This window comes from Hyla sarda, chromosome 9, assembly GCF_029499605.1.
Source record: "Hyla sarda isolate aHylSar1 chromosome 9, aHylSar1.hap1, whole genome shotgun sequence".
In the NCBI taxonomy this organism is placed as follows: Eukaryota; Metazoa; Chordata; class Amphibia; order Anura; family Hylidae; genus Hyla; species Hyla sarda.
Window position 1 is genome coordinate 13909668 of NC_079197.1, and position 25637 is coordinate 13935304.

A 25637-nucleotide genomic window follows, 5' to 3' on the forward strand; every position below is an offset into this window, starting at 1 on the left:
TGTGGTTATAATGGGAGATTAAAGGGAACCTGTTACCACGAAGATGCCGCTTAATCTATTGACATCATGTTATAGAGCAGGAAGAGCTGAGCAAATTGATATATACCGTATTTTTCGCCCTATAGAACGCACCGGCGTATAAGACGCACCCTATTTTTAGGGGCAAAATCTAAAAAAATAAAGATTTTGAACCCAATAGTGGTCTTCAACCTGCGGACCTCCAGATGTTGCAAAACTACAACTCCCAGCATGCCCGGACAGCCGTTGGCTGTCCGGGCATGCTGGGAGTTGTAGTTTTGCAACATCTGGAGGTCCGCAGATTGAAGACCACTGCATAGGATTTAATACTCACGTGTCCCCGGCGCTCCGGACCCGTCACCGCTGCCCTGGATGTCGCTCCATCGCTGTCCCCGTCGCTCCGGAACGTCTCTGCTGCCGGCCGGGTATCCTCGCTCTCCGTCGCCGTCATCACTTCGTTACGCACGTCGACGCACGTACGCGACGACGTGATGACGAGGAAGGAGAGCGCCGGCCATACAGGGGATCCCTGAACGGAGATGACACCGAGGAGGCAGGTAAGGTCCCTTCCGGTGTCCTGTAAGCACTAACCCGGCTATTCAGTCAGGCTGTTGGGGACCGCCGCGGTGAAATCGCGGCGGTCCCGAACAGCCCGACTGAACAGCCGGGTTAGTGTCACTTTCCCTTCAGACGCGGCGGTCAGCTTTGATCGCCGCGTCTGAAGGGTTAATACAGGGCATCACCGCGATCGGTGATGTCCTGTATTAGCCGCGGGTCCCGGCCGTTAATGGCCGCAGGGACCGCTGCGATGGGGGTGTATTTGCCGTATAAGATGCACCGACTTTTTCCCCCCAGTTTTGGGGAAGAAAAAGTGCGTCTTATACGGCGAAAAATACGGTAACTAGCGGAGTACACAGTGTTGCATGGTCATCCCACCTAAATCTTCTGTAAAAATCAACTTTCCTCAGGGAAATCAGAGAGCTGGGTGGCATACTGCGTACCACCCAGCTTTCCCAGTCTCCTGAACCCCCAGCAGTGATAGACCGCTCAATCCCTGCACTCCTCACTGCAGCAGCTCTCCACGCCCTCTCCCTGCCCCAGCACTGATGTCTTCTCTCCGCTTACTTTTCTCTCAACCCACAATAAATCTTCACTCCCCTTCCCATCGCTTCTCACTGCCCCCACACTACTATTCTCTGCCCCTGCCTACCAGACAGTTAAATCATACTTTACCATACCGTTGGTCCAATGACAGGATGAGAGTAGTGAAATCAGGAAACATACCTGAAGTCTACTTATAGACGTCCAGGGAACTTTCAGTACATTTCCTGATCTAATTATTGGGGCTGCAAAGATTGCTCGGGAATTTTAAACATTCTAACTTGTACCTTATTGGTTAAAATCTCTGTTCATTCTGAGCTTAGAAGTCCACTGGGCGGTCCTCCAGTGGAGGATGCAGCAGCCTTAGCGCAGAAGGGGAGGGAAGTTAAGTGGGATTTTTATTATTTTCTTTTGGACTCATTATCAAAAATGGGGGCATTTGCCTAATAAGATGTTTCCCACCTACCTGACTACCTACCTACTGGGGCCTTAACCCTAATGGGGGAAATCCCTACTTATCTATTTTCTGAGGGCTTCTACCTAAAAGAGGGGTTCTATGCCTATCTACTGGGGGTTTCCGCCTAATAGGGGGGATTCACTACCTGACTATTCTGCCTACCCATTCTTTGGGGGTTTCTACCTATTAGGAGGAATTCCTCATCTACCAACTGGGGGCTTCTACCTAATAGGGGAATTCACAACTTACCTATATTCCGGGGGCTTCTACCTAATAGGTTGGAATTCCCTATCTACCTAGTGGGGGCTTCAACCTAAAAGGGGGATTACCTACTTACTTATCTTCTGGAGACTTCAACCTAAAGGGGAGGATTTCCTACCTATTGGGGGCTTCTTCCTGATAGGGTGGAATTCTCTACCTAACTACCAGGGGCTTCTACCTAATTGGGGGGGGGGGATTCTCTACCTAATTACTAGGGGCTTCTACCTAATAAGGGGCATTCCCTTCGTACTGGGGGCTTCTACCTAATAGGGGGGATTTTTTTTCCTTGAGGGCTTCTACATAGTACAGGGAAATCCCTACCTAACCACTTGGGGGATTCTACTTAATAAGGAGGATTTCCCACCTACTGGGGGCTTTTCCTAATAGGGGGAAGATTCCCTAGCTAACTACTTGGGGCTTCAACCTAATAGGGGGGATACCCTAACAAACTACTTGGGGCATGTACCTAATGGGGGGGGTCCCTACCTAACTACTGGGGTCTTCTACCTAATAGGGGGGATTCCCTGTATAACTAATGGGGGCTTCTACCTAATAGGGGGATTCCCTACCTAACTACTGGGGGCTTCTACCTAATGGGGAGATTCCCTACCTAACTACTGGGGGCTTCTACCTAATAGGGGCATTCCCTACCTAACTACTGGGGGCTTCTACCTAATTGGTGGATTCCCTACCTAACTACTGGGGGCTTCTACCTAATAGGGGGATCCCCTACCTAGGGCATATATAACTACTAGGGCATATATTAGTTATAAATGTCTGTGAGGGCCTCATGTTTGCCTAAAGCTTCTCCTCTGCCACCTCTGCTGTCACATGACATTGTCAAAAGTATTGGTAACTAGTATTGGTGAGTACTTGGTATTGGTATAACTGGAATTAAAGAGTATCCGTAGCTCTTAAAAAACAGTATTAAAACATTCCTGGATGCGACCATATTTGCAAATAGACCATTCAATTTCCATTCAGTCAGCCCACAGCTGTCTGGGCATGCAGGGAGTTGTAGTTTTGCAACAGCTGGAGGCACACTGGTTGGGAAACACTAAAGTAGACCAAATAGGAACTGAAGACCTACAGTCATTCAGCTGCCTATAGGCCCCTACGTGTCAGTAACTTCCATGGGGGCCTCATGATGGTCTCAGTGAAACTCAGCAAGACAGAGATAAGATGCCGCAGTATATGAGGAAGCGGAGACACAAGTCTAATCTGCCCGTAGTCAGCAGACCATGTCCGCCTGCCTGTCCCATAGTAAAACACTATACTCTCCAATGATAAGAGGACCATATGCTGCATTTTACCCGTATCTGCGCCGATTCTAGCACAAAAACAGAAATAAAGTAAGGAAAATGCCCCCCCCCCACCCCCACGGATAACATTCCTGTGGATAAAATGTCCTATAGCTTAGGCCACAATTTTAATAAGACATTCCACATACATGTCCCACGTGGTAGACATCACAAAGGTATTATTAGGTAATGTCACTATTTCCATCTCCTAGATCCACACATAAGGGTTTGTTCTTACCCCATTGCAGTACCACTGAGTTTTTGCCCTTTATGACCTAAATCACTGTAAAAACAACCACATTTTCGATAAAATGAATGCAGCAGTGCCGCAGTGCGTGTACACAGTCTAAAATAAAAATAAATGCTAACATACAGGCCCTCTCCCATTCGTCTTTATCTTTTGCACTGACCATATACTCCAAACATATGCAACTTTTTTACAGCGTATCTGTTTAGGTCAGTGTTTCCCAACCAGGGTGCCTTCAGCTGTTGCAAATCTACAACTCCCAGCATACCCGGACAGCCAAAGGCTGTCCGGGCATGATGGGAGTTGTAGTTTTGCAACAGCTGGGGGCACCCGGCTTGGGAAACACTGGTCAATGTAGAGGACAGGAGCTTCTTCATGTACAGAACACGCAATGTCCTAAAAAAGTAACATGGAGCCGCCCTCACCTGGAGTCCAAAGGAGCACCTGGAGTCCAAAGTTTTATAGCTAACCAAAGGTCGTCTAAACATTTGAGAAAATCTATTTTTTTCTACAACAATGCTTGCATCCATATGTCCAGGGGTCCACACAGATTTACATCAAACCCCCAGAATTTGGATAGAAACAATGATTTGTGGATCACGGTAAAGTCATCCAATACTCCACTCTCCATCCCCATCCCCCATATCCTTTCCTATGTGTAAAACCGCTCCATATGTCTGGACTTGTGTTTTTGTTATAAGAACATTTTGGCTTCATCATGGGAGAAATTACAGTGAAGAAAGAATTTGCTTACAAGGTGTCTGAAATGAAACATGACGTGAACAGGCTGCTCCGAGGATGGGGGTCACCGAGCCCAGCGTCAATAGACCTCTATGGGTCAGCTCCAAGTGGGGGAAGATCAGGAGTTCTAGGTTCTTTTTACTCTTTTCTGGGACAATTATTTGTCTAAATGGTGGAAACATGTTGGTACCAGATCCAGTGATCACAATGGTGCACGAGATGGTCATCATACATGACATTCCTGAGGGTCCAAGAGCTATGACAGGGGGTACCAAGGGGAAAAACATGAAATAAGGAGTCTTCTGTATTTGGGTTAGATTTACCATGCATGGCCAGAGATCTCATGGCAAATGCCAAACTCAAAGCCATTGGTGGTCACTATCTGATTCCAGGGGGTGAGGTCTCAACACCAGCCATAAGTGAAGACCGCGTATCCACAGATACCCAATACCGATACTTTTATTCTAAGGTCATGTGACAGCAGAGGTGGCTCTAGACTTTGTGAAGCCTTAGGCTAAAGTAGAACATGAGGCCCTCACTGACATTCATAATTAAGATATGTCTCCAGTAATTAGGTAGGAAATCCCCCCCCCCCCCCCGATTAAATAAAAGCCCCCAAGTAGGTAGGCAACCCCCCCCCCCAAATTAGGTAAAAGCCCCAAAGTAGGTAGAAAAGTAGTAAATCCCCCTATTAGACAATAGCCCATAGTAAGTCGTTAGGTTGGGAATACCCCCTATTAGATAGAAGCGCCCAGTAGGTAGGAAAGTAGTATACCCCTATTAGGTATTAGGTAGAAACCTCCAGTAGGCAGGTAGGTAGGAAATCCTTCCTTTTTAGGTAGAAGTCCCTAGAAGACAAGTAAGAAGGGAATCCCCAGTCAGGTTGAAGACCCCCCCCCCCCCCCCCTCATAGGTTGGTAGGGTAAGGTAAGTAGGAAATCCCCCTATTACATTGAAGCCACCAGTAGTTAGGTAGTCAGGTATGTAGGGATCCTCCTATTAGGTAAATGCCCCCCATTAAGTAGATTCCCCCATTAAGTCTCCTCTAAAAGAAAATAATAAAAATCCCACTCACTTTCCCTTCACTCCTGCAGGACATTCTACTCTGCTCTGTTTTCCAGAGTGGTGCAGGACCTGCCGTGCAATGAAATGACTTCTTCGCGCAGCAGGTCCTGCACCACTCTGGAAAACGGAGCGAACAATGAAGAGGCCTCTGAGAAGCAGCGTAAGAAAGGTGAGAGGGATTTAATTTCTTTTTATGGTCTGCAGGTATCAGGATGGGTATAGAGGACATTTGCACAAGAACTATTACTTGTGCAAATGTCTGGTATCGGCCCAGATGCCAGTATCGGCATCGGGAATTCCCTACTAGAAACCTATTCAGGTAGCATTGGGTGGAAGTCCATGATGAGAGGGAAGATATTAAAAACATTGACACTTAACAACACAGACCTTTGGTCGTTCCAATAGGACTTTGCTGCCAGTGCCACGGCCTACAGAGCCATCACAGGATTGGCACCACAGTATCAGTATATTGTGCTGCAATCTACATTGATTTGTAATACAGAATGGGCCTCAATCCTACGTGCATTGATCCAGATAAGCCAATGGAATTGCTCATGTGAAATAATATTTGGCCAGGATACACCCTGCAGGTCTATTGCTCATCAGGTCCATGACCTGTGGGTCTGAAATCATATTTCACTGCTGCCATTCTTTAGCAGACAGCTGCGGTCCTCCGGTCACGTCTGTGCCCCCTCAGCTGTGCATTAGTCCAGACTCTTGGAATTTCATGGATCATGGTCAAGGCTGACCACAGGAGTCTGGATGAATTGTCACTAAGAAAAGGGGGGGAGATCATCTGCAGAGATGAGTATGTGACTTTCCATGTGTTGGCTTGCAGCATATTACATTCATCATTGCAACTTTTCTGATTGATTTAGTCATGGGAACTGAATGCGCAGAGGGTTCCTTTCCTTTAGTTGTCTCCCCAATTACACCACCTATTCCTTACTGCTATGCCATGACATAGTGCTGGTGTCACTGGACTGAATAGGCTGGAGAGAGAAGAGGGTTACTGATGTGAGCAGATGTGAAAGAAACAGCTGACAAGCTAAAGTGGAGGGGCGGGAGATTACATTCAGGAGGCAGCACTGTGTACATACCACAGGCTGTCTGGGCATGCCTAAAGTTGTGGTTTTGCAACAGCTGGAGACACACTGTTTGGAAAACACTGACCTGGTGCAGAAGGAAGCTTGGAATTTGTTGTTCCAATCACAGCACCTATTCCTTACTGCTATGCCATGACATAGTGCTGGTGTCTGAATAGGCTGGCACTATGCTGGAGGGAGAAGAGAGTTACTGATGTAAGCAGATATAAAAGAAACATTCAGATTACATTCAGGAGGCAGCACTGTGTACATACAGTAGTAGGAACACAAGGCACAGATGTCCAGAACTTTATTGGTTGCCAGAGATGAAAGAGATGCCTTGATTTACCTTTTATTCACACTGTGGCACAAGGGCTTTGTTTCCATTCACCAGGTCAGTGTGCTGGGAGTTGTAGTTTTGGAAAACACTACAATGGGTACACTAGCACACACTTCTTCCTGTGTTCTGTCTTAGTCTCTCTGTTACTAGATACGGACTGAGCCTAACAACAAGCAGTGAACAGCAGTCTGCAGAAAAGTAAGACACATAGTGGCCAGGATATTAGAGCTGTTTTTCTAAGAAGTAATTTTTGGTAATTTAAGTGATTTATAAATATGTTAGGGAATCACATGGGCTATAACAAGGGTAGTTGTTTAAAATGACATCTAATGTGTATGGTGTCCATCTGACTCTTCCCAGACAGCAGATCTAGGAAGCGAAGGGTCAGTATGTTGGATTTCAATGGCCCGATCCCTTTTCTTCTCAAAGAGATAGTAATATTTATATAGCTGCAGAGATGACAGCGATTTACTCCCCCTCCATATTTAGAAGATATGCACTCTCAGCCTAGACAAATGTGCATGTGTGTGGGGTGATCAGGAGAGATCTGGATTCACACCATGTTTCAGCTGTAGGTTTCCAGAGGGGTGGCCCAAAGTCTAGGGGGGAGATTTATCAAAACCTGTGCAGAGGAAGAGTGGTGCAGTTACCCATAGCAACCAATCAAATTGCTTCTTTCACTTTCCACAGGCCTCTAAAGAGGCCTGTGGAAAATGAAAGATGCAATCTGATTGGTTGCTATGGGCAACTGCACCACTCTTCCTCTGCACAGGTTTTGATAAATCGCCCCCTAGAAGTCTATACAGCTTGTCTCGTGTAGTGAAAATGGCAGCAAGCCAGGGAGTGAAGCGCTTAGCATAGATCTGTGGGGGTCTGAATGCCATGACCCTGACCCATTAAAACTTTTGACATGTCTCTTTGACATTTCAAAAGTTTTTTCTAAGGATAGGGATACTTTAAAGAGCCACTGTTGCTATAAAAAAAAAACTTTCAACATGACATGTCAAAATTTTGGATCAGTTGGGTTCTTAATGCTGAGACCCCCACCAGTCATTAAAACTAGCAGACGGGGGCCCCAGAACATCGCTTAGTCCTGGAGAGTGAAGTGCGCTACCACGCTTTTCTCCACAGCGGATTTATGGAGGAATTGAATGCATGGTGAGTGAGGGCGGGCTCAGTGCTTGCCTCGCATACTCCCTTTCCTGAGCAGTGGATGTCAGAATGAGTGAGCAGCAGAACAGGGATTTGTGAGCCAAATACAGAAGGTAGACACATAAAAAGACATAAAGAATCTGCATGACCTAGTGAGTAACACATAGAAGCATTATTTTTTTTCTGTGATATGACAGGTACGCCTTAAAGTGGTAATCCGTCCCTAGACACTTCGCTCCATGCCTGATGACGGGCGATACATGGCCCCGCCCCTCGTGACATTATGCCCTCACCACTCGTGACGTCACGTCACCAAGCCCCCTCCCATAGACTTGCATTGAGGGGGCGGGGCATGATGTCACGAGCGGCGAGGCCATGATGTCACGAGGGGCGGGGCCATGTATCGCCCGTCATCAGGCACGGTGCGAAGTTTCCTCCGTGCAGCAGATGACACGGGGTGCTACAGGAGAGATCGTGGGGATTCCCAGCGCCAGGTTCCTGTGATCAGACATCTTATCCCCTATCATTTGGATAGGGAATAAGATGTCTAGGGGTGGAGTACCCCTTTAGATGCTTTCCATACACATTAGTTGGGCGAACTAAGCGTTGGTGTGTATTGGGGGATCGGGAGGTAGTTGTTGGCCGAACATATGTAAGGAGAACAGCTGTTGGTGTATGGCCACCTTTAGGTAGAACATCACGTAGGACACCCCCAATTATTCTTCTTCATAGAGGACCACACGTGACTTGGCCTCCTTTAGGTAGAACACCACATAGGACACCCCCAATTCTTCTTCTTCATAGAGGACCACACATGACTTGGCCTCCTTTAGGTAGAACATCACGTAGGACACCCCCAATTCTTCTTCTTCATAGAGGACCACACGTGACTTGGCCTCCTTTAGGTAGAACAACACATAGGACACCCCCCAATTCTTCTTCTTCATAGAGGACCACACGTGACTTGGCCTCCTTTAGGTAGAACATCACGTAGGACACCCCCAATTCTTCTTCTTCATAGAGGACCACACGTGACTTGGCCTCCTTTAGGTAGAACACCACATAGGACACCCCCAATTCTTCTTCTTCATAGAGGACCACACATGACTTGGCCTCCTTTAGGTAGAACATCACGTAGGACACCCCCAATTCTTCTTCTTCATAGAGGACCACACGTGACTTGGCCTCCTTTAGGTAGAACAACACATAGGACACCCCCCAATTCTTCTTCTTCATAGAGGACCACACGTGACTTGGCCTCCTTTAGGTAGAACATCACGTAGGACACCCCCAATTCTTCTTCTTCATAGAGGACCACACGTGACTTGGCCTCCTTTAGGTAGAACATCACGTAGGACACCCCCCAATTATTCTTCTTCATAGAGGACCACACGTGACTTGGCCTCCTTTAGGTAGAACATCACTTGGGCACCCCCAATTCTTCTTCTTCATAGAGGACCACACATGACTTGGCCTCCTTTAGTCCCCATCCAGCTCCAGCGATATTCCGGAACAACACCAAACGTGGGATTGTGATTTATTCTGCTCTCACATAGAGTCTCATCCAAAACTATATTTATTTGACTTTTATGTGCATGTTCTGGCCTGGTATCTCTGGAATCCTGTCCCAAGATCTTGTTACCTTCCTTCTCCTAAAAATATCAGCACAATTCCAAGACACAGAAGTTCTCTCTGTTACAGGGGTTCTGTAGTGAAACATAACTTATCCCCGATCCAAAGGACAGGGGATAAGTTATAGATTGCGGGAGAAGTCGTCACCCCCCCAATCCCCCCACCACCGCCACCCCCCCCGTGATCTATAACTTATCCTCTATACTTTGGATAGGAGATAAGTTATGTTTCACTGCACTAGTCCTTTAAAGGGGCACTCCAGTGTTTATAAGCGTATGCCCTATCCAAGTGTCTGATCGCATACTCTGATCTCAACTCTCACCGTTGGCTGTCCGGGCATGCTGGGAGTTGTAATTTTGCAACAGCTGGAAGTCCACCGTTTGGAGACCACTATTATATAGGTAGGGTTGCCACCTTTCCATCAGAAAAATACCGGCCGTGGGTGTGGCTATGTGTGGGTGGAGCTAAAAAAAAAAGGGGCCGATTGCACAGAGGACGAGGGATCAGGGGCTAAAGAAATGGCATGGGGGATGGGGGGGGTAAAGAAATGTCATGGGGGATGGGGGGGTAAAGAAATGGCATGGGGGATGGGGGGGTAAAGAAATGTCATGGGGGATGGGGGGGGGGTAAAGAAATGTCATGGGGGATGGGGGGGGTAAAGAAATGGCAGAGGGGATGGGATGGATACAATATATATGCGGGGGGAACTTTCCTATATTGCACAAAAAAATTACATTTAGAGAATAAAACTTACAATTGTAAATAACATTTATTTAACAACAGGCAATAAATTTAAGGGGTTACCCAGCAAATATAAATATAATATAAATACATTTGACAACCTCACCAAATAGTGCAAATGCAAACATTTTAACAGCTCCTCTGTATACACAACCAACAACAAAAAATAGGATGAAAAAATCATCAAAACCAAATTGATGCCAATAAAGCCCTCATATAGCTCTGTAGGTGGAAAACTGAAAATGTTGTACTGTATAAAACCACTATACACAGACCAGTATACTATAAAGGATCTGTACACAATATAAGTGATTATACACAGGACCATATGGCGGTAGATATCAGCTGTACACAGGATCTGTATACCATATAAGTGACTATATACAGGACCATATGGCGGTAGATAACAGCTGTACACAGGATGTATATACCATATAAGTGATTACAGTTACATTTTGGGACTCACAATTACATCTTAGGGTTAGGTGGGGGGGGGGGGGAAGCAGATTTATCAAAACCTGTGCAGAGGAAAAGTTGCCCAGTTGCCCATAGCAACCAATCAGATCGTTACTTTCATTTTTCACAGGCCTTTTCAAAAATAAAGAAGCGATCTGATTGGTTGCCATGGGCAACTCAGCAACTTTTCCTCTGGACAGGGTTTGATAAATCCCCCCCATAATATACAGTAGAAATATAATGGGACATATCCCCATATAAAAATGTTATATGTACTCTATCTATAATAAATGCACTAGATAACTACTGATCCTGCATTCCATGCAGATCACCAATGACTGCTAAGTGACTACTGTACGTGCATAAAGTTTTCCAATGACTGGATGATGTATTGCCATCTGCTGGACAGAAGTGAGAACTTCATCTCTGCGCAATGTGATCATTATTATTACTATTACTTTTATTGATCCCTTTATATCTTTATAGAACTACTCATATATTGCATAGGCAGCTGCATGGCACCGACATCTGCCTCCGCTTACATTTTAATTTTGGCATTATATATATATATATATATATATATATATATACTGTATAAATATTTACATTATATTATAGTGCCATTTTTGGAGTCGGGAAGGAATTTTTACCTCTAGTATGAGGGTTTTTTGCCTCCTCTGGATCAACTCAGTAGGGACTCATTAGGGTTATAGGTTGAACTTGATGGACTCTGGTCTTTTTTCAACCTTATGAACTATGTTAGGCTGGGTTCACATTACGTTTTCTCCCATACGGGAGCGCATATGGCAGGGAGAGCTAAAACCTCGCACTCCCGTATGTCACCGTATGCGCTCCCGTATGTAATTCATTTCGATGAGCCGGCCGGAGTGAAACATTCGATCCGGTCGGCTCATTTTTGCGCTGTATGTGCTTTTCCCCACACCTAAAACCCTGGTCAACCACGGTTTTAGGTCCGGTTGTAAAAGTTCATACAGCGCAAAAATGAGCCGACCGGACCGAACGTTTCACTCTGGCCGGCTCATTGAAATGAATTACATACGGGAGCGCATACGAAGGCATACGGGAGCGCGAGGTTTTAGCTCCCCCTGCCATATGGGAGAAAACGTAGTGGGAACCCAGCCTAACACATATATATATATATATATATATATATATATACATACATACATACACACATATATATATATATATATATATATAGTAAATTTGAGTAGCTGTATTAGTCCAGTGATGCAGATGCAAATCAAAAGATGTTGCAGTATCTTGTAATGCCTTCTCTATTGGACTACTAATCCAATAAAAAAGGTATTACAAGGTACTGCTACCTTTAGATTTGCATCCATATATATATATATATATATTTACAGTGATCCCTCAACTTACAATGGCCTCAACATACAATAGTTTCAACATACAATGTTTTTTCTGGAATATTGTAACTTGAAACCAGACTCAACATACAATGTACAGACAGTCAGGATCTGTGAAACGCGTCATACCTGGAGGAACCGACCAATCAGAATGGACATTTTACTGGTAAATCACCTCTATTACTGAAGTGTATGCACTGACTGGTGTCTGGTAGCGCCCCCTACAGTACAGGGAGGTACTACATGTTCTGAACTACTCCTTACCTGTGCCAGGGTTAGCTGCTCCTTTGGACACCCAAGTAAGGGCGGCTCCATTTGGGACACTGTGTGTACTGTATAGGACCCTGAAGACGCTGCTGTCCTCTACATAAACCATTGTTTCCCAACCAGGGTGCCTCCAGCTGTTGCAAAACTACAACTCCCAGCATGCCCGGACAGCCAACGGCTGTCCGGGCATGCTGGGAGTTGTAGTTTTGCAACAGCTGGAGGCACCCTGGTTGAGAAACACTGACATAGTGATTACAGCTCCCAGCAGATCTTTCTTACTTTTATATATAAGGATTTGCTTTATCTGTATTAGATATCTACATATTTTTCTTTAATCCTCACTTTTTCCTATTTTTGGATGACATTTTGGTGGCTTCAGAACCAATTACCAGGTTTCCATAGAGTTCTGGTCTCAACATACAATGGATTCAACATACAATGGTCGTCCTGGAACCAATTAATATTGTAACTTGAGGGACCACTGTATATATATATATATATATATATATATATATATACATACATATATACACACACACACATTTCTAGGGAGTATAGTTAATCCAGCACCTGTAGAATATACGTACGCCCAGAAATGTTCTGGCTGGACATTCTGCCATGTGAACGTACCCTTTTAGGGCCACACCATGGGGGGGGGGGGTCATTGTATCATAGTGTCGTTTTCTGTGCGTTTGGGTCTTTAAAACCCCACTGTGCGTTTTCCTTCTTATTGTGGCGCATGTTTGCACGTAATTGGGGTCAGCATGTTTATACCAATCAGAAGGTAAAAAAAAAGTATTTTTTTTTTTTAAATAAAACATATTTGCTATACCAAAAAAAAAAATTATAATAATTTGTCTTATTTATATAGTTAGAACAGGCATACTCAAGTCATTTTTCCTTTCCCTACTTCTAGTAACGGATTTATAAATTGCGAATGTCGCATGAAATGTCGCAAAAAAAAAAAAAAAAAAAATTTGATAAACACTGCAAAGCTGCACCAGCCCAGACCTGGCTTACAAAACTGGCTATGGAGAGAATTTTTTATCTTAGAAAATTTTATTTTTAATTTAGTTTTTTTGCAGAAATGTCACAGAATAGAGGAAGAATCATACAAAGCGTTACAATGTTTTATTATTTATTGTTTTTTGCTTATGCGCGACAAATTTTTCAACCCCGGATTATAGTATGATAAATATGTTGCACATAAGCAAAACCAGAACAAAAATTTCCAAAGACACACAATGATAAATCCCCCCAATTCCGTTGCTCATTCTTCCGGCGGAAATACTCGCGGAACACATTGCAGTCTATTGGAGACTGCAGTGTCCGCGCGGTCCTAGAGCCCACTGATTAAGCCGCGCTGGCCGCACTCGGAATCTCCGGGCGGAAATTTTCTGCCTGGAGATTCTGCAGTGTGAACCTAGCCTAAAAGTGACAATTTAGATCAGTGGTCTCCAACCTGCGGACCTCCAGCTGTTGCAAAACTACAACTCCCAGCATGCCCGGACAGCCAACGGCTGTCCGGGCATGCTGGGAGTTATAGTTTTGCAACATCTGGAGGTCCGCAGGTTGAAGACCACTGCTATAGAGCAATAATTTCCAAACTTTGGCTGTCCGGGCATGCTGGGAGTTGTAGTTTTGCAACATCTGGAGGTCCGCAGGTTGAAGACCACTGCTATAGAGCAATAATTTCCAAACTTTGGCTGTCTGGGCATGCTGGGAGTTGTAGTTTTGCAACATCTGGAGGTCCGCAGGTTGAAGACCACTGATTTAGATGATAAACCTGTTGGTTTTCTTATAAAAGCTACATTGAAATGCCCCCCTTTTGAAGAAGCCTATTCTAAAATGGAATCTTAAGGCCATGTTCCCACTACGGAACTCTCGCGGGCTGAGTTCCGCGAGCAGAGATTCTGCCTGGCAGCCGCCGGCGAAGTCACTTCGGCGCTGGGGCCGCGGGGCACTGAGCCGTCACCATTGACGGCTATGCAGTGCTCACGGAATCCGCGCAAAGAATGAACATGTTCTTTCTTTGCGCGGAGCAATTTCAGCGGCGGAATTTTCCACCGCGGAAATTCCGCAGTGTGAACAGGTCTCGCGGAGACCCATTCACACTAATGTTAAGTTCACACCGCGGAGTTCCGCTCGTGGAATTCCCGGGAGAATTCCGTAGTGTGAACATGGGCTAATGGTTTTTTGGGATTTTTTTGTCGCACAAGTTGTGGCAACCTAAAAATAATGTAGAAGAATTAGGAATGTCGGGATTGGGATTGACCATATCCTCGTGCCCCGCAACGGGAGAGAGCGAATAAATAATAAATAAATAAAACCGCGTCATACATCGAACTCCTGGCTCCCAGCAGGGACTGGGCTTGTGAGGAAATATAGAGACGTTGGTTTTTTATAATTTTTTTTTTGTTTACAATATTTTGTTATTCTGAAGGTATTTTTGCTCTAAAAATTTTTTATTTTGCGTTCCTAGGCTCTTTTACCACCAAAAAAAAAAGTCTCCATCTTTCCATGCCAATCTATTCCCTGCTGGGAGTTGTATTTTTACAGGTTTTGCAACAGCTGGAGGCACCCTGGTTGGGAAACATTGCATGAGATGGTCAGCCAGGCCCGGGTTCCGCCAATGCTTATCTAATGTGTATGACCAATTTTATTCCAAATAATGCAATATGGTAGCCAGGAGAGTTCCCAGGATTTGCTTTGTCCACAGAAACAGCGCCACTCTCGTCCCATGGGCCATGCCTGGTATTGGATCTTGGCCCACATTTAATTCAATATCCTTCTATGGTCAACCCTTGCTCCCTTACATTCTATCGAGAATTCTTTCACAGAGATCCTGTCATATTTTAGGAATTTAGTAGTAACATTCTCCATAATAGCCTTAACCCAGGGTGAGATTTACGGCGCGTTATGGATCCTCGGAGCTGGCGGTATTCTTGACCTCGCCGTGTCCTGTATCGCACAGGTGTCTGTACTACACAGCTGGCCTGAGACTAAACATCTTTCAGGGTGATTGACGGCCGCTCCAGGCATTCCTGGCCCTGCTGGGAACATCACACCGCTGGCCGCCATATTGTCAGGGCAGATATGTATATAGGATATAAAGTCATTGTACATCATCTTTATTGTCAGGGATGGATCCGCGTCCGAGGCGCCACAGATGCCATATAAAGGATTCCCTGCAGATACGGATCACACCGAGTCACATACACAGGGTAATCCTTAATCCAGGCCCTGACAGACACAGATCCCAAGGGCCGAATTAGGGTTCACAGGAATTCTCTGTTTCTAATGTATATAGAATATGTATACAGATCTATCATTTCTTGTCTTGTGGATAATGGTGTGTGTGTGTGTTTTTATCATGTTTTTTGGATTTTTTTTACACGGCTGTGCCTAATTTATCAAATAGTAAATAATATGGTATTTCACACACAAAATGGGACATCGGTCAGGAATCAGTAATATGCCAATTGGATAAAAACAAATATGGCCTTTAGTTAAAGTGCTATGTATCAAGAGCGTTTCTAGCCTGGACTGGGCTCCTCCTCAGGCATGGGACAATGAGGTAGAAGTGGATATATATATATATATATATATATATATATATATATACTGTAGGATTTCACCTTGACACCACCACAGGACACGTTTCCACTTTAATCAGCAAGCAAACAGTACTTTATGCAAGTCTGGCCCCTCACCAGCTTTATTAGACAGGTTACAGGATAAATAAAAACATAAGACAGGAACAAACAAAACCCTAGACCGTTTAGTCACTAACTAAACAATCCAGCGTGCCCTGACTATCAACTGGTGGGCTTTTCCCGGCCAGTTAAACTTATGCCTCCTGCAACCTTCTACTCACTGTTCACACACAGCGTTTGCAGCCTCTTGCTGTGTGTCTCGTCCACACTTGGGGCCACTCACAGCTCGGGCTGTGTGTTCCTCACCAGGACCCCTGCCTCCCCCCTACAGCCACCTTACTGTCTTCTGGGGAGAGCCCCAACTATTCCGTCTGACTTCCTTTTAAACACACTTCCCCTTTCTGCTACCTCATTAATTAGGCCACAGATGGAGGTTTCTCCAGGGTTAGCTAGGGAAATACACCCTTCCCTTGCCACAGTGTCAATACACAGTGTATATATATATATATATATATATATATATATCCACTTCTTTCTGATTGTCCCATGCCTGAGGAAGAGCACAGTCCAGGATAGAAACACTCTTGATGCACAGCTTTTTATTCACATTTTATTCAACTAAAAGCCATATTTGTATTTATGCAATTATTACTGTTTCCTGCTGGAGTAAGTATCTAGTTGGGAGTTGTAGTTTTGGAACATCTGGAGGCACACTGGTTGGGAAACACTGCTCTAGGATGTCATGCCCTCTCCTGCTGATGATTGACACACAGGGACTTTCTGCATGCACCATCAATGTGTACTATGGTGCACACACACAGAGTCGACGAGTGATTCCCAACCTCTTACCCTGCATTAGCTATAATCCGCATTGACAGGGACCCTATGTATCCATCCAGGGCCAGCTCTGCCTATAGGCAAAATAGGCAGCTGCCTAGAGTGCCCTCTTGATGGGGGGCACCGCTCTGCCTGCCACAGGAAATTTAGACAACCAGCATCCAAACCACTCACTCAGCCAGTTACAGTGTGTCACCCCAGTAGTAAGGTGGGGCGTGTCAAAGGGCGGAGCCAATGGGTGGAGTCAAGTGGGCGGCAAAATTAGCTTTTGCCTAGGGTGACAAAAATCCTTGCACCAGCCCTGTATCCATCACCAGCAGGAGCGCACTGGTTTTAAAGGGGTATTCCAGGCCAAAACTTTTTTTTATATATCAACTGGCTCCGGAAAGTTAAACAGATTTGTAAATTCTTCTATTAAAAAATCTTAATCCTTCCAATAGTTATTAGCTTCTGAAGTTGAGTTGTTGTTTTCTGTCTAACTGCTCTCTGATGACTCACGTCCCGGGAGCTGTGTAGTTCCTATGGGGATATTCTCCCATCATGCACAGCTCCCGGGACGTGACATCATCATTGAGCAGTTAGACAGAAAACTTCAGAAGCTAATAACTATTGGAAGGATTAAGATTTTTTTATAGAAGTAATTTACAAATCTGTTTAACTTTCCGGAGCCAGTTGATATATATAAAAAAGTTTTTGCCTGGATAACCCCTTTAAGACAACTGATCTAGGAATTGTAAGCGTTCCGTCTATCACGCACCTACAACAGTGATTAACCCCTCAGTTTTTTGCTCTTTTTTGCTTACAGAAGAGGTGAACGTCCTGGAATACCTCACCGTACACTCCACAGACCTCGTGAACATCTCTCTCAGTTCAGAACATTCCTGCCTCTCTTTAGATATGGGACAATACTCCACTCTCAGCATCTCCACCAGGGCGGCTTTCGGGGACAGGTATATGTCATAGTTTCGTTTTTTCTTATCTGTATATTATTTTCTACATACACAAAAATTATACTAAATAACTGCACAATTCAGACCTTAATTGCATAGTAGACAATAAAAGAAAACTCCTTAAAGCTTACCTGTCAATTTAGGGGGCTTTTCAGGATGCACTGCCCTGTGTGTACATGAGGAACGGCACCATTTTTTCCCCATTATATAACTTGTATATGGTATTTTTAAAGGGGTTATCCAGGAGAAAAAAACTGGCTCCAGAAAGTTAAACATATTTGTAAATTACTTCTATTAAAAAATCTTAATCCTTTCAGTACTTATGAGCTGCTCTGCTCTTTTCTGTCTAAGTGCTCTCTGATGACACCTGTCTCGGGAACTGTCCAGAGTAGAAGCAAATCCTCATAGCAAACCTCTTCTACTCTGTGCAGTTCCCGAGACAAGCAGAGATGTCAGCAGAGAGCACTGTTGCCAGACAGAAAAGAACAACTCAACTTCAGCAGCTGATAATTATTGGAAGGATTAAGATTTTTTTAATAGAAGTAATTTACAAATCTGTTTAACTTTGTGGAGCCAGAAAAGGGGTACTCTTGAAATTTAGATTGTGAGGGACTATATTGAGTCATGACAAGTCTTGTACAGTGCTGCAGAATATGTTGGCCCTATATAAAAAAAAAAAAGGAATTATCATTATTATTATTGTTATTATATTGATAATTATTAGTATATTGATGATGATTATATTAATTATCATTGTTATTATTATATTGATTATTATTATATTGATAATTATTAGTATATTGATGATGATGATGATGATATTAATTATTATTATTATTGTTGCTATTATATTTATTATTATATTGATAATTATTATTATTAGTATATTGATGATGATGATGATGATGATATTAATTATTATTATTATTGTTGTTATTATATTTATTACTATTATTATATTGATAATTATTATTATTATTAGTATACTGATGATGGTGATATTAATTATTATTATTGTTATTATTATATTGATTATTATTAGTATATTGATGATGATTATGATTATATTAATTATTATTATTGTTATATTTATTATTATTATATTGATAATTATTATTAGTAGTATATTGATGATGATTATATTAATTATTAATATGATATTGATAATTATTATTATTAGTATATTGATGATGATTATATTAATTATTATTGTTATTACATTGATTATTATTATTATATTGATAATTATTAGTCTATTGATGATGATGATATTAATTATAATTATTATTATTGTTGTTGCTATTATATTTATTATTATTATATTGATAATTATAATATTGATGATGATGATATTAATTATTATTATTGTTATTATTATATTGATTATTTTTATTATATTGATAATTATTAGTATATTGATGATGATGATGATGATGATATTAATATTGTTGTTATTATATTTATTATTATATTGATGATTATTATTAGTAGTATTTTGATGATTATGATATTAATTATTATTATTGTTATTATTATATTGATTATTATTATCATATTGATAATTATTAGTATCGTATATTGATGATGATAATGATGATATTAATTATTATTATTATTATAATAGAGGTAGATTATGTTGCTCCATTAGGGCCAAATTGGGTCAGGTATTCTACAATATGTGGATGTAAGGCTCAGTTCCCTCCAGATTTGTGATGTATAAATGGCATTTAGGCTGGAAAAAGCTCCAGCATGTACCCTAAGCAAATCCACTGGACTTCAAAAAATGTAACTATTCCATAGAAGGGTATACAGCAATGTTTTCTCAACCAGAGAAGGGTATACAGCAATGTTTTCTCAACCAGAGAAGGGTATACAGCAATGTTTTCTCAACCAGAGAAGGGTATACAGCAATGTTTTCTCAACCAGAGAAGGGTATACAGCAATGTTTTCTCAACCAGTGTGCCTGCAGCTGTTGCAAAACTACAACTCCCAGCATGCCCAGACAGCCTTTGGCTGTCCGGGCATGCTGGGAGCTGTAGTTTTGCAACAGCTGAAGACACATTTGTTAGGAAATGTACCTTTCGCCATAGACCCTGTCATTTCTAGATACTCTCCACTGTGCACTTATACATATTGCTAATAATGTCTTCCCTATATGAGGTATTATGTTCTACATCTCTCCGGTGCTAACGCCATTTCTTTAGTTTCGCAGACGAGTTGACTGTGATGACCAAGTTACGCTCGACCCTTCAGGAAGACACGGGCCTCATCACTATATTAAGTCTACACGGCCAGGTGCTGTTCCAGATCCGCATTAACCCTAGTGCCCTAATATTTATCTCCAGCCGACGCGGACACTATGAGTAAGTGACGTCATGTGATGAGTATTTGTATATGTCGTAAGTCATACACATCAAAGGGGTCAATGGAAAATCTACTGATAATAAGACAGCCACAGTTTTATCGGAAACTAGCTGAGTACTCGGCATTGCACGGTCTTCCTATCTAAACCTTGTGGGAGAGAAAAAGCAACAATGATATATAAATAATACAATATTGGGGGAATTCTGTGAACCCTGCACTCTGAACTGCCTGCCACCCAGCTTACCCCTTCTCCTGAAGCCTCAGCTCGTCCTCCCTGCACTCCTCACTGCAGCAGCGCTGCCATGCCCTCTCCCTGCCCCGCACTGATGTCTCCTCTGCCTCCTAACTCTTCTCTCTGTCCTCAATGAATCTACTCTACCCTGTCTGCAGGGCCGGCTCTGCCTATAGGCAAAATAGGCAGCCACCTAGAGCGCCCTCTTGATGGGGGCACCGCTCGGCCCACTGCAAGAAAGTTAGACAACCAGCCAGCATCTGAAGCACCCGCCGCTCATCCAAAGCACCCACCCAGCCACCGTTGAGTGAGGAGGGGGTTTGTTACAGTGTGTCCCCCTAGTAGTAAGGAGATTACATGAGGAGGAGGTTTGTTACATTGTTTCACCCCAGTAGTAAAGTAATTACATGAGGAGGAGGTTTGTTACAGTGTTTCACCCAAGTAGTAAGGTGATTACATGAAGAGGAGGTTTGTTACATTGTGTCACCCCAGTAGTAAGGAGATTACATGAGAAGGAGGTTTGTTACAGTGTGTCACCCCAGTTGTAAGGAGATTACATGAGGAGGAGGTTTGTTACAATGTGTCACCCCAGTAGTAAGGTGATTACATGAAGAGGAGGTTTGTTACAGTGTGTCTCCCCAGTAGTAAGGAGATTACATGGGGAGGTTTGTTACAGTGTGTAATCCCAGTAATAGGGTGATTACATGAGGAGGAGGTTTGTTACAGTGTGTCACCCCAGTAGTAAGGAGATTATATGGGGAGAAGGTTTGTTACAGTGTGTCATCCCAGTAGTAAGGAGATTACATGAGGAGGAGGTTTGTTACAGTGTGTCACCCCAGTAATCAGGTGATTACATGAGGAGGAGGTTTGTTACAGTGTGTCACCCCAGTAGTAAGGAGATTACATGAGAAGGAGGTTTGTTACAGTGTGTCACCCCAGTAGTAAGGAGATTACATGAGGAGGAGGTTTGTTACAGTGTGTCACCCCAGTAGTAAGGAGATTACATGAGGAGGAGGTTTGTTACAGTGTGTTGCCCCAGTAGTAAGGTGATTACATGATGAGGGGGTTTGTTACAGTGTGTCACCCCAGTAGTAAGGAGATTACATGAGGAGGAGGTTTGTTACAGTGTGTCACCCCAGTAGTAAGGTGATTACATGAGGAGGAGGTTTGTTACAGTGTGTCACCCCAGTAGTAAGGAGATTACATGAGGAGGAGGTTTGTTACAGTGTGTCGCCCCAGTAGTAAGGTGATTACATGAAGAGGAGGTTTGTTACAGTGTGTCACCCCAGTAGTAAGGAGATTACATGAGGAGGAGGTTTGTTACAGTGTGTCACCCCAGTAGTAAGGAGATTACATGAAGAGGAGGTTTGTTACAGTGTGTCGCCCCAGTAGTAAACTGAAATAAAAAAAAGCACAAACGGATGTGCTCCGTAGTGTAACACCAAAGGTGAGTTGGTAACGCTAAGTGTGAATTGCGCTTACCACATGAAGTTGTACTCCAACCAAGTACAACAATGGAACAGGGTGTATCATCAAAGGGTCTCTTCGTCCCGCTGAAATAGAATCACGATAAAAACAAGCAATCTCCAGGTAGCAGAGCAGGATCAATGGAAGCGCTGAGACCAGATAAGAAGTTAAAAGGATTTATTTCCCATAATGCAACGCGTTTCACGGTCACCCGCTTCCTCGGGCATCATGCCTGAGGAAGCGGGTGACCGTGAAACGCGTTGCATTATGGGAAATAAATCCTTTTAACTTCTTATCTGGTCTCAGCGCTTCCATTGATCCCGCTCTGCTACCTGGAGATTGCTTGTTTTTATCGTGGCCCCAGTAGTAAGGTGGGGAGTGTCAAAGGGCGTAAACAATGGACGGGATCAATGGACGGCAAAATTAGCTTTCGCCTAGGGTGGCAAAAATCCTTGCACCAGCCCTGCCCTTCTGTCCTGTTCCCTCTCCATCTGCCTGCCGATCAGTCGGCAGGATGTTTAAAAGTCCTGGGAAATCTCCACAGCCCAATCAGGAGATGTACCATAAGTGCCATAGACTTGCATAGGACTTGCATTAAAAAAAAGCCACCCTCACAAATAAGGTTTGGTTAGGGGTGATTTATAAGAAACATATGCTCCAAATTTTATCAAAACATCTCCAGCCATTTGGAAATTATGCTGGAACATACATATATATATATATATATATATATATACATACATACATACACACAAGCATAAATACAAATATACATACATTTTCTTTACAGAAACAGCGCCATCCAGTGACAAGTTAAGTCGACCATAGGCCCATGACTGTTCCCTAAACTTGGCCTTCCCGTCTTCCCCATAGTCAATATCACCTACCTGTGCAAGTGATGTCCACAGGGTGTTACCATTCCCCTTGACATTGTTCACTATGTAGGTAAAGATCCTATTGACAAGGTAACATCCATCTGTCCATGAGGCCTGGCCTACATGCTAATTGTTTGTATCCTTTATGTGGAATACAACTATTTGCTGTGACAGGAGATCTGAGATCCTCTATCACCAGTGATCACTATTCTCTTTCCTTCTATTTTTAGCCCATACGGCAGAGTTTGCTGCCGGTACACCTTGGCCCCTCGCTCCTGCAGCAACAGATATATATATATATTCAGACCCTAGACCAGAATCTAAAGTTAATGTAGACCCATGTTAGACTCCAGAATAATGACAGACATCAAATCCCCTAAATAAATACAGACACCCCCTAAACTATTACCATCCCAGAACAGACACCCTCTAAATAGAGAGCACAGGACAGACCTCTGACCAAACCCCCAAAATATATACAGACACCCCCTAAACTATTACCATCCCAGACCAGACACCCTCTAAATACAGAGCACAGGACAGACCTCTGACCAAACCCCCTAAATAAATACAGACACCCCCTAAACTATTACCATCCCAGACCAGACACCCCTACATACAGAGCACAGAGCAGATCTCTGACCAGACCCCCAAAATATATACAGACACCCCCTAAACTATTACCATCCCAGACCAGACACCCCTACATACAGAGCAGATCTCTGACCAGACCCCCTAAATATATACAGACACCCCCTAAACTATTACCATCCCAGACCAGACACCCTCTAAATACAGAGCACAGGACAGACCTCTGACCAAACCCCCTAAATAAATACAGACACCCCCTAAACTATTACCATCCCAGACCAGACACCCCTACATACAGAGCACAGAGCAGATCTCTGACCAGACCCCCTAAATAAATACAAACACCCCCTAAACTATTACCATCCCAGAACAGACACCCTCTAAATAAAGAGCACAGGACAGACCTCTGACCAGACCCCCTAAATAAATACAAACACCCCCTAAACTATTACCATCCCAGAACAGACACCCCTACATACAGAGCACAGAGCAGATCTCTGACCAAACCCCCTAAATAGATACAGACACCCACCAAACTATTACCATCCCTGACCAGACACCCCTACATACAGAGCAGATCTCTGACCAGACCCCCTAAATAAATACAGACACCCCCTAAACTATTACCATCCCAGACCAGACACCCCTACATACAGAGCACAGAGCAGATCTCTGACCAGACCCCCAAAATATATACAGACACCCCCTAAACTATTACCATCCCAGACCAGACACCCCTACATACAGAGCAGATCTCTGACCAGACCCCCAAAATATATACAGACACCCCCTAAACTATTACCATCCCAGACCAGACACCCCTACATACAGAGCACAGAGCAGATCTCTGACCAGACCCCCTAAATAAATACAGACACCCCCTAAACTATTACCATCCCAGACCAGACACCCCTACATACAGAGCACAGAGCAGATCTCTGATGCCGGAGGACTGCATAGAGCTACCTGCGTCTCCGTACTGTGGGTACAAGATATCAGCGGCGCCATCTCTCTCTTTTTTACTGACACAGTATTGTCAGTCATCAGTCAAGTCCGTCACAGTCACCATTTGTCAAGTCAACGAGGTCTGCATTAAATTGACCCCATCTACTACAAGTCCCGGCAAGCCCCAAGGTCTCTGCGTCACTGGTCACCTCCTTGGGCCCTGGCTGAACTGTATAGACTTCACCATCTGTCTACCCTCAGTAAAGCTACCGTTATCCGTAACTTGGGATCAGAGTCATTATTGCCCCCGTGTCTAGCCCAGGATCCAGCGGTTTACCTTCGGGTGGTATTGAGGATAAACCACGCCCTGGCGTCACGAATATAAGGGATTAATGCCATCTGCCCCGAGGGTAATTCCATCTGCCCTTTGCATCTCACTCTCTACCACATTACTACATTTTTTTTCCTGTTTTTACCACTTTCTGTCCCGCTTTTAGGGACACCTGGATATATTTCTCTTCTCGCTGTATATAATGTCGGTAAAGCTATAAGGTGAGTCTTACCATTTATATCTACCCCAACAGATTCCCGATCTCTACCCTGACTGATGGAAAATGGCACCGGGTGGCACTTGCCATCTCCTCCAAAGCTGTGACGCTATATGTGGACTGCAAGCTTGTGGAGACCCTGCCTTGGTCTAACTTTTTCGGGCTAGGGGTCAAAACCGATGGAATACTAATGCTGGGAGGACTCATTGAGCCATATGACGTGCCCTTTAAGGTAAGAGTAAGGCCATGTTCATACACCATTATTTAGGCAACAACAAAATATTAGCTTGGCTTGAGTTTCCCTTTAAAGGAGTACTCCAGAGGAAAAAAATGTTGTCAAATCAACTGGTGCCAGAAAGTTATGCAGATTTGTAAATTACTTCTATATAAAAATCTTAAACCTTCCAGTACTTATCAGCTGCTGTATGCTCCACAGGAAGTTGTGTAATTCTTTCCAGTCTGATCACCATTCTCTCTGCTGACACCTCTGTCCATGTCAGGAACTGTCCAGAGCAGAAGAGGTTTGCTATGGGGATTTGTTCCTGCTCTGGACAGTTCCTGACACGGACAGAGGTGTCAGCAGAGAGCACTGTGGTCAGACTGCAAAGAACTACACAACTTCCTCTGGAGCATACAGCAGCTGATAAGTACTGGAAAGTTTAAGATTTTATAATAGAAGTCATTTATAAATCTGTTTAACTTTCTGGCACCAGTTGATTTGAAAATATTTATTTTTTCCTCCAGAGTACCCCTTTAATAAATAACAGCATTTAATGGATGTTCTTAGCCAAAATAAGTCGATTAAAAAGCAATCCTCTAATCCATTTACAGTATTTTGGCTGAGAACATTTGTTAGGCTACGTTCACACTACGGAATTTCCAAGCAAAATTCCGCTCCGAAATTCCAGTGCAGCAGC

At 43.6% G+C, this 25637-nt stretch overlaps 1 protein-coding gene across 1 annotated transcript in view; it reads left to right on the forward strand.

Moving 5' to 3' along the window:
- Window positions 1-25637, forward strand: part of LOC130291779 (collagen alpha-1(I) chain-like) — a 233582-nt gene that overhangs the window by 92443 nt on the left and 115502 nt on the right. The window contains exons 2-4 of the mRNA XM_056541029.1: window positions 17554-17698; window positions 19903-20061; window positions 24757-24952. Coding sequence (XP_056397004.1) covers window positions 17554-17698; window positions 19903-20061; window positions 24757-24952 — 500 coding nt within the window. The remainder of the gene's footprint in view (window positions 1-17553; window positions 17699-19902; window positions 20062-24756; window positions 24953-25637) is intronic.